General features: G+C 41.5%; 1 protein-coding gene across 1 annotated transcript; it reads right to left on the reverse strand.

Moving 5' to 3' along the window:
- Positions 1-23: 23 nt before the first annotated feature.
- Positions 24-7,077, reverse strand: LOC148890716 (purine nucleoside phosphorylase-like). Its single transcript, XM_089009480.1, has 7 exons — positions 6,978-7,077; positions 4,164-4,327; positions 3,997-4,100; positions 1,544-1,719; positions 1,274-1,464; positions 1,060-1,139; positions 24-649 (listed from the first exon to the last, which is right to left on the reverse strand). Exons 1-7 carry the CDS (start codon positions 6,998-7,000, stop codon positions 491-493), a joined length of 897 nt encoding a protein of 298 aa, XP_088865606.1. The 5' UTR covers positions 7,001-7,077; the 3' UTR covers positions 24-490.
- Positions 7,078-10,894: the final 3,817 nt, after the last annotated feature.

Genomic DNA, 10,894 nt, shown 5'->3' on the forward strand with positions numbered 1-10,894 from the left:
ATCAACTGTAGCGCCACGTCTAGTTGGGAGTGTGCAATGCCATACTCGGCAATGTGGACCTTTATTTTATGTCTTTTCTTTCAGTTGAAATACAACCGTGTCGTGTCTACCCTGTGTGTCTCGGTTTATTTCTTCTGAGAAACAATGAGGTTTACTGTTTGTGTATATTCACTTTGTTGAAATTTATCCGAATCAGAAAGCCTTTAATAGTTGCACAATGGGGAAATTTGCAGTTATTTATCCACAACTGTTTACATGTTGTGTCTCCCAGCCCTTCTTCCACACACACACACACACACACACACACACACACACACACACACACACACACACACACACACACACACACACACACACACACACACACACACACACACACACACACACACACACACACACAGATTGAGATTGTTCAGTGTATTTTAACTAGATTATGAGGCAGATCAGATAGGGAACAACTCTGTACAAAAAAAGAAAATAGGGTCTTTGTTCAAAGAGTACTATTCCTGCTGGTGCTGATATTGTTGTTGATTTCCATACTGGCAACCAGTTCGGTGACGAGCTGCTGCAACGTGTGTGAACGCTGCCGGCCTACCTCCAGAACCCCCTGGTGGTCCACGCTCTCTGTGTCCTCGTAGCTCTTCACCACCTGACGTAAACATACAGTGAGAAATGGCGGTTGAGAAAATGGATGGATGGATAGATAATAGCAATGCTAATGCTAATCACTCATTTGATTTGCGATACTTTTTATTCCTTATAAAAAGGGGGATAGGCAACTCTGATCTTCGAGGGCCAATAGCCTTCATGTTGAGATGCTTCACTCCTTTCAGACTTCAGACGAAGCTTGATGATGAGCTAATCATTTGCCTCGGTGTGTTTCAAGAGAGGAAATATCTAAAACATGAATTTGAAAAACTGGAATTGCCCTTCCCTGCCTAAGAATCTAAAAGTGATGCAAGTAACAAATCTACCGTAGACACTTTTATTAAAAAATAAAATAATAATGTAGGTACAACCTAAAAGCCTGTTTTGTGGCGTGTGCCCATGTGTGTTTACCTTGTTGGTGATGAGAGAAAGGCCAAAGACTCTCAAGCCGCAGTGAGTTGCTATCACAACCTCAGGGGCAGTACTCATTCCTGGAAAGTAATGACGCAATTTGTGTTAAATGGGATTTAACTGCACCCATGACAGATGCAAATATCGTACCCTAAAATAAAATTTTAAAGACGCACATAATTTTCAAACCGGAAGGTGTAAATATATGCCATACCAACAGCATCCACCCCCAGTCGATGTAGCAGTCTGGCCTCAGCGATGGATTCAAAAGTCGGCCCCCCCACCATGGCGTACACCCCCTCCTGCGTCAGGTTGGCCACGCCCATCTGCTTCGCAATCTCCATTGCCAGCACACGCAGACCTTTGTCGTAGCATCCCGACATGGCCGGGAAACGTGGCCCGAACCTGCGCAAAAAGAGCAAAAACGTCGGCGTGAAAACGACCGGGACCGAGATGGACCCAGTTGGGCCACCATCCGCCTCACTTGTCATCGTTGGGTCCGTTCAGAGGGTTCAGACCCACCAACCCGGGGAGGTTGATGTGGTCCTTGATGATCATGATGTCACCTGGACGCAGGCTGTCAGCCAGTGAGCCTGCCGCGTTGGTAACAATCAAGGTCTCCACACCGAGCAGCTTGAATACACGCACCGGAAACGTAGTCTGAAAGCGGCAAAAGTGGTGCATCAGAGGGCGGACATATTTTGATAGTCAATTGAAACCGCGACCCCGTCTTGAAACCTTCATATAAAATCTGCTACCTTATTTCAAACCCTAACTCTGGCATTTAAGCCCAACTTGAAATCCTACATGACCAAACTTTTTGTAGAGGGGGCCAGATTTGGTGTGTTAAAAATGTAGGGCAACCTTGGTGAACATTCTTTACATATAATAGCAATTAACTCATTCGCTGCCATTCCCGAATTTATTCGAGATTTGCAAAGTATGACGTTGAGTGCCATTCCCAAATTTGGTCAGGTTTTTATTTTTCTTGCAGGGGGGGGGAGTGCCGATAAAGCGCTGGTCAGACCTCTGACAATGTTTTTTTTCCTTTCCACGAGGGGGCAGCATTTGCCCTTTGTCTATGTTAGCGCTTTGTTACAGCTTCAGCCGCTGTTAAAGCACTATATAACTATACAGTGAGACCTCAACTTACGAACTTAATTGGTTCCCAGACAGAGTGTGTAAGGCGAAAAGTGTGTATCTCAAAAAAAAAAAAAAAAAAAAAAATACCATAAGAAACCATTAAAATGAGAATAATCCGTTCCCGGGTTTCCATAAAATATACTTTTCAACTAAATAAGCCTAAAAAACTACACACAACATATCTTATTCTATGTATAATAAATGTGCTATTGTATTGTAATGAAAGAAATACACTGCATTGTATCATAAAGTCACTTTATTTACATTTGTGATGGTCATTTATGGCTTAATGGAATGGCGTTGGAGGTCAAAGGGAATTGCTGTTTGGAAAGAGAGCCGCATTACATGAGGACTGTAATTAAATAAATAAACTGTGCTGTAAAATAAAGTTTTATTTACCTTTTTGATGGTCGTTGATGGCTTATGGAAGGAGAGTCACCTTCCATAAGGACTGTTGGTAACTTAACCTCTGGTGCTGTTCGGTCGTGTGCTTCCGCCGAAGACCACTCCGCCAGCCGTGGTGGGTGTGTATTATGAAAATAGTGCTTATTATAAGGTTTAATTTTCATAAATTTGACGTTTGTAAGACGAAAAGTTTGTAAGATAAGGTGTTTGTAAGTTGAGGTCTCACTGTATATGTATGTATTGTATTTTGTACAGCCGCCCCCATTTCAACTCCAGATCCATCTAATTTAGGAATTAACTCTTTTTTTTGTGATGAAAGAAGAGAGTCTAAGGTTTATGTAGTCCTGAAACTCAATATTCTGAAAATGACTAAAAACCCTGGCACTGGAGCGGACACGTTTTTGCACATCGTCTGGTAGTGAATGAGTTAATTGGATTGGATATGCCTTTATTCGTCTCACAGTGGAGAAATTTACATTTCACAGCAGCAAAGTGATGAAAGGAATGAAAGTAGAAAAACAAAATACATGAGCTGCTGGAAAGGCAGCCACTCTCGCGGCGCCGTCTTGAAGTCAAAATAACAAAAAAAAACTAAATAACAAATAATATGACAACCAACATGACAAAACAAAGACACAGACATTCATTCTGAAATAAACCACTTCACATTGAACTCTTTTTAAGCAGCCATTGCTGTCATAAGTATGTGTTGTGATTCATTTGAAACATGCATATCAAAATTGAATTGACATTGAAAATGGAAATTCAAGATCGAATGACCATATTTTCTGGAAGATAAGGCACACCTTCAATGAATGACATACGTATTTTAAAACTGTTTCCATACATAAGGCGCATGGTCAGCTTTTGAAAAAAATATTTTCTTTTAGGTATGCCTTATAGTGCAGAAAATACGGTAACTAAATATTTTAGAAAATTGCCATTTTAGAAAATTGGAGGGGATATTCAGTTCACTTTTGAAAGGTGCTTATAAATTAAGTGTAGTATTATTATTACTAATTATTATTATTCTGATTATTATTAATTTCTAAAATACTAATTTGCTGTTCCTAATTGAACCTGTAGATGGCAGCACATAGCGCACGCAGGTAACAGCGCTACTGCCCAAAGTATTAATTGTACATGCGGGCCAGACGTTCTTGATTTTATGATGGAGGCTACGGGCTCGATGAAAATTGACAATGGGCCGCGTTTGGCGCCCGGCCCTACATTGAATCCTGAACCCGAGCTCGGAACTTGGCTTAAAAGCATTCCAACTGGTTTTGGGAGTAAGAGCATAAGCGAGACAGTAAAACAGACTCGAATTCTCAGCAAAGCGTCAAGATACCAAAAGATGCAAATTGTGGATCGGCGAACGCTTGACATTACCTTACACAGCGAGTGTCCTTCATACATGTGGAATCGACCCTGCATGCAAACGCACGTTTTTCCCTTCAGCTCCCCGAAAACCAGCCGGCCGGCGTGACCTTGAACTGCGAGACGACATCATCAAAACACATCCGCCCAACGAAGCCATTTTGTGCGTCCATGTTTACCGGTGCTCTGCGGGAAACCCGGGATGTCGGCGTAGGGAAAGGAATCCTGGCATTTGAGGGCATCAGCCAGCACACCCAAGCCTGAACCGCAGATGATGGCCACTCGAGGACGATGTTTGGTCTGAGATTTTAGCCAATCCGCAGATTTCTGGTATTCATCGTGGCTGAAATGGGACAGCAGGGTTTAATCTTGTCATTTTTGTAACACGAAAACAAAAAAATCTGGATATATACTGTTACGACGCTCGAGTGCAAAGAGGCAGGACTTGAGCGACGGGATCTTGGCGATAGGGAAGGACCCGAAATACACGGCGTGACAGGCTTGGATGGAGCAAGAGTCTTGACTGGAACATGCATCAAAAAATAACAAACAGGGAAGAGTGGAGGAAGATAACTAAATGACAGCAGACCTGGCAACACGGAAGTGGAAACGGCAAAGTCCAAAAATACTCCGACGGAGACGGTAGTGAGCGACAGGCAGATATAGGCAGAAGGCACAATCAGTGAATGACAATCAGCTGTGGGAACCCAGGTGAGTGATGATTGGAGGGGCCGTCTCCCGGGAGTGGCGGAAGAGGTGACAGGAGGGGCGGGGCGCACCCAGGATGGCAACGAGATGTGACATATACATTGAAATCAAAGTATCAGTTGTGTCTTATCAAGTAGTAATACTTTGCGGTTTCATTTATTTTTTGATTGTTTCATTTTACGTTCGACCTTTGGAAAATGCATTTAGTTGCTTTGTCCATATAAACTCAAACCCAACTTGAAACCCTAATCCTATTTCGAATCCCTATTTTTCCAATTAAAAATAATCCTGTCCTCAAATCTTAATTTGACACCTAAACTATGTTTTCAAATATCAATTGAAATCCCGAGCCCTTGTTTGAAATCCAATCCGTGATTTTTAAACCTAAAATAAAACTCCACTTCTCTCTTGAATACCCCAATTTGAAACCCTACCTTCAATGAACCCTAGTAGCATCTCAAATCTCTACTTCTAAAGCCTAAGATTAGTTTCGACCGTATCTTGACATCAGCCAGACCGCTCCAATTTTCTATGACACGGGTGTGCGTACTTCCACCGCCTCTCTCTGTCCTTTCTTTGCTCCGTGGGACAGCGGCGACATTTCCCTTGAGGCCGTGCCACAAGCGTCGGTCTCATGGTGAACGGTCACATGGGCGACAGTGGTAAATGTGCAAAAGTACCTCAACGGCATGCGATACGCGTTTCAATTTGTTCGTTGAAGTGTATTCAGAGTCGTGCACATCTAACTGGACTTCATTTTGTTGCGAGCATGAGAAGATCAACGGGTAGGGTTTTAGCTGGGATCTGTCTTTTTACTTTGTATCATAAATGGAAGACCTCGACCACAACCGAAATTTAAAAGCAGCTTGAAAATAGACGTTGAAACGCCAACCCTAATTTGAAACTGACATCCTGACTGAAAACCTTGGAACTCAAACCCTGTCTTTATACAATAACCTGTAAAACGTCTGTGTAAGCTCTCAGTCGTACAGGAGTGGTCCATCGATGAGAAGGTTTCTTCAGCCGTCATCTGTACTTTAATGAGTACAGATGACGGCTGAGGAAACCTTCTCATCGAATAACCTGTAAGGCAAAATATCATTTAAAACCCCTTAGCAACCCTAATTTCAAACATCAACACAATCTTGAAACACTGATATGAAACCCTAACACATTTATAAACTCTAACATTATTATAAAGCTATCATTTGCAAATCCAAACTTTATTAACAAGACTAGACCTCGCTTGAGATCTTAATACTGAAGGAAATAAATACATTTAATTAGCCATTTTAAACATTGTAGGATGAACATTAAAATAGCGCGTTCTTTATCAGTATCAATGGTGCTCTGGTTTCAGTGGATGGGCGAGGGAGAAGATGTGGAATGTTTGCATGTTTGAAGTTGTGGTTGTTTAGATACCAGGAGGGGCAAGGGGTCGGCTGGTCCGCAATAAAGGAAGTAAATACATTTACTTAGCCATGTTAGGCATTGTGTAGGATAAGCGGTAAAACAATGAGTTACTCAGCATAGCTAGTGCGTTGCTTTCAATAGGAGAATGTGCAAGCGGATATGGAATGTTTGCATGTTTGTTTGTGGAGTTCGTTTGTTCAGGTACCAGGAGATCAAGTGGTCAGCTGGTCCTCATCATCCAAGGAAGATAAAAGTTACGACTTAGCCAACGCTGCGCAAAGGAGATGAAAGCTTATGACCTGACCAAACGCTGACTGGGCAGAAGCAACTCGAGACGTCTTCACTACATCCCGCCAAAAGGATGACGACATCAGAGGAGAGGGATCCAATCACCTGCTGATTTCTTTGTTTGAGACAAATTTGAATATGCGTGTGGTACACCTTTAAATCTGGGCTGCTCAGTCTAAGTCTTTGTCTTTCGTCTCTCTTACTGATTTGGGGCACACGAATATTTTCTGTGTCCAGGAGCTGAGGCCCAGAATTCTGTATTAGATCAAATTGTGAGGAATAAATTATCTGTGAGTAACTTGCCGCCTACTTTGGTGATCTCTCTCACAACGAACATACCAATTGTTAGGTTACAACGTTGCGCAATAAGGTAAATATTTAATTCCGTTCATAATAATTACAATTTTAAAGATGACTGTAAAATGCTAATATTAGCCTGTAATATTTTCACCTAACAATACCGAACCCCTTAGTCTGGCTTGATATGCAACATTGAAACCCCAACCCTGGATTTCAAGCATAACTTTTTTTGAAACAAAACCCAATGAGGAAAAGGGGGAAAAAAAAAATCTATTTTCCCTTACCTGATTTGCTCTTTGCTGTGCATGATGCTGGATGGTGGGTGCTTGGGGGTCGACGTGTGTGCGCACACGTGTAAGTGTGAGGCTGGTTCCCATCAGCCTCCATATAAACAGGTCACATGCGTCTGATTGGCCCAACAAGCTGTTCATTCATCAGCAGCAACCAATGAATGAAGGCTCTGTGTGTGTGTGTGTGTGTGTGTGTGTGTGTGTGTGTGTGTGTGTGTGTGTGTGTGTGTGTGTGTGTGTGTCCTTATTCAAAGAAGAATGCGTGAGTGTGTTGTGGTTTTACTACCGATGGATGTAATTAATTGGCTCATGTTGATCCACACAAGGAATCATAAGAATTTTAACTCATTCACTGCCAGACGATGTGGAAAAATCAACTCCAGTGCCAGGGTTTTTGTCATTGTCACACAAATTCCAGGACCCAAAGAATACTGTCTTGAGTTTTAGGACGACATAAACATTCAATGCAGCGTAAAAAACCTTAGACTCTCTTCTTTCCTTAAAAAAAAAAAGAGTTAATTTCTAAATTACAGTACATATAGGGGTCTGGAGTTATATGAGCTTGAAATGAAGGCGGCTGTCCAAAATACAATGCAATACATACATATTGATTTATACAGCGCTTTAACAACAGCTGAAGCTGGAACAAAGCACTAACATGGGAAAAAGTGAAATGCAGCCCCCTTGTGGAAAAGAAAAAAAACATTGCCAGAGGCCACGGCCAGTGCTTTATTGGCACCCAAAAAAGAAAAAAAACAAAACCCGAACAAATTCGGGAATGGCGCTCTACGCCATATTTTTAATCCACAAATAAATTTGTGAATGGCAGGGAATGAGCTAATGGTGGTTTTCAGTTTACCCCAAAATGTCTTCCACGCTAGGCGCAAAGCGATACCGTTCTGGAAAATGTGATTTGTTTCATTGCTTGTGAGTGGAAGTTGAACCAGAATTTTTAGGAGCGCTTGTCTCTCTTGGGATTTAAACCGTAATTAAAGCCCTACTCCTTTCTTGAAATCATTATTTGAAAATCCAAGTCTGGTATGCCATAAGTGAAACCACTCACAATAACTAGAAACCCTTACTCTAATTTTAAAACTTCATTTGAACCCGAAAATGAAACGCTAATCCTGGTTCAAACCTTGAATATGAAACTCTAACTGTCACAATTTGCAAGGTGGTGGTGAACCCTAAAAAAGCAGGCAGGAGGGAGGATCAGGGAGTATTTGACCAATGGTATTAAATAAAGTCAGGAGGAACAAAATCTTAATCAAAAAAGTCATCAGAACAGAAAAGTCCAAAGTAGTAAACAAAACCATGAGTAAAACATGATAAGAAGAAACAAATCTGACAGTGTGAAACAAACAATAACCCGGCACTGAATGGTCGGTCGGGAGTCCTTTTAACTGTCACTGATTAAAACGACCAACACCTGTACAGCTCCAGGTGGGGCCCTACAGTGCCACTAACGCTGTAACGTGACACTAACCCTGTTTTAAAACCTTCAAATTTGAAGCCGTCCAACCCCAATCCGCATGAGAATACCACATTTAAAACTTGAAAATCTACCTTTGCCTTGAAAGTGTTCTTTGAAACTTTTAGTGAGACTTGCAACCCAAATTTGAAAATCCAACACACACAACTCACACACACAACTCCTCATTGGAAACCTGACCTCCGGTTTGGAACTTAATCAGAAAGCACCACCCTAGTTTAATGCACTTACTTTCAACTCAAACCCTCCCATAAAACCAGAAATCCTAATGCTATCGCTAATCCCTGTTTGAAGCACTTAGCAAAATTCTAAAAAAAAAAATGAAACCTCAAATCTTCCGTGAAATCTAAGTTTTGGCTAACTTCAAACGCTAACCCCAAAATCCTAATTCAAAACAGCATCCTTATCTTGAAAGCCTTCCTTGAAAACCAGGTAGACCGACTCCTCTCTCGCGAAACCCGTTGCCGTGTTAGCCTATTCTTGCTAATCTCGCTGCGTGAGGATCAGCTGCTGTTGGCACGTGGTGCCAACGGCGGGCTAACGAGAGGCATCTGGGACGGGATTGCCATCGTCTCATGACTGCTAACGCGCTAACGCACTGCACATGCTGCTGTGATCAGCTGACCCGACCCCGACCTTATCCCGAGCGTCTCAAGCATGAATGATATACAAAGCACTGCAAATTCAAGATCCATTCAACTCATGCTCGCATTCGATCGGGTATTCAGTTTCACAAGTGTATGTGCGCAGGCGTGATTCTAACAATGCCTTGATACGGTTTGGATGGATTTGAAGTAGTTGTCGTTTTGTACTCGGCCGCACAAGGAAACTGATGAACGGCTTAATGAGCAAAGCGTTGCCGGCGGTTACGTGGAAATTGAAAGCATCGCCTCGGGGAGAAACAAAAGATAAAATGGAAGCACATGCTTGACCTTTGAAGGTCAAGCATGAAACTGATGTTTATGTCATGTCATGGTAAGATCGATGGTAAGATCAATGCTTCATAGTGAGCATGCTTCGTTCCCAATGTAAGACCACAGACCCCTACATTTAAAACCCCTACATTTAAAACCCATTTTTTTGTTGTTGAAAACGCTGCTTTGAAAGCAAAACCTAGGTTTGAAACTGACCAAATGTGTTTTCAAAACCCCAACATGGGGTTAAAACCCTACTTTGAAATATAACTTGAATTTCAATAGGTCTTACCAGTCAACCTTAGTTAATAGCTGCCCTTATAAATTATTCTAATTCCCATATAAAAGTTGTAGTATGCCTAACATTGTTTGAAATGATAAAAAAAAAAAACAAAAACGCTAACACAAGTGGAAATACAGACAGCTTAGTGCGCATTTGCACAGTATGCTTTTATCAATCCCACCGTACGCAGCGATAAAAGAATATATACGATTGAGGATTACTTTTGCTGGTTTAACGTGACAATAGTAGCAATCGGCAGCAGCATTGTTGTTGACTACCAGCAGTTGAGACAAACTGGATTAGCGCCAAAATGGTCTATATAAGATCGGTTCACACTTTTTAAAATGTTATTTTTTCCCGCATAAAAGTTGAAGTACGCTGTACATTATTTAAAATGATAAAAAAATATAAAATCCGGAGAAAACGTACAAGTTAGTGGCGGGCCGTGCATGTCACTCATAGGCCTTCATTAGTGCTACATCTGAATCACTCTACAGCTGTGAGTCCACGTCCAATAGAGGATGTCGTTGGCCAGGAAAAAAACTTGTGACTTGAAGAAACTTAAGAAATACTGTCATTAAACTGTTCAAAATTTTACTTTGAACGTGTGGATTCATGATAGCCTTATTAATATTACAGTAAAGTCTCGTTATATCGATATCGGATATATCGATAGTCCCGGTTATATCGATACTATTTCTATGCACGCACGGAGAAAATGACATGCAAACAGGGTCGGATATATCGATAGTCCCGGTTATATCGATATTTTTTCGGACTCCCTTGAATATCGATATAACGAGACTTTACTGTATTTGCTATTTTTGCTAGTTTCGGAGCTTTCTTCATTATGCGTCTGTGTTCTTTCTTAATAATACATCTATTCTTGAAAAGTCCGTCTTGAAAATGGATTTTACAGTATATCAGCAATCAAATCAATTTATTCTCCTTCTTCAGTCATTGTGGGTTGAGAAAACCGCGATAAAATCAACATTAAAATGCTCGCTACTGATACAGTGTGCTTGCTCCGGCCAGTTTGCGCTTATCACTAGCGGCTAGTAATACTATGATTGGCCAGTGACTAGCCAATCATAATTTGTGGAAACTCTGACGTTGCCAGCGCCTTTGAGCAGGCCTTGGGTTGCCAACTCGAACTCTGATTGGTTAAAGCTAGTTTCATTGCCATTGATTTTTATGCTCCACAGCCTGCACAACTGATTGT

The sequence above is a fragment of the Hippocampus bargibanti genome, linkage group LG12 (assembly GCF_051943395.1).
Source record: "Hippocampus bargibanti isolate YZ-2025 linkage group LG12, ASM5194339v1, whole genome shotgun sequence".
NCBI lineage: Eukaryota > Metazoa > Chordata > Actinopteri > Syngnathiformes > Syngnathidae > Hippocampus > Hippocampus bargibanti.

Excerpts from the sequence above, each read along its gene's own strand:
- LOC148890716 (XM_089009480.1), bottom strand. The coding sequence starts at position 7,000 with ATGCACAGCAAAGAGCAAATCAG. Across the intron at positions 4,328-6,977 it reads CACAGCAAAGAGCAAATCAG|CCACGATGAATACCAGAAAT; the intron begins GTAAGGGAAAAT and ends GTCCCATTTCAG. Across the intron at positions 1,140-1,273 it reads ACTGGGGGTGGATGCTGTTG|GAATGAGTACTGCCCCTGAG; the intron begins GTATGGCATATA and ends ATTACTTTCCAG.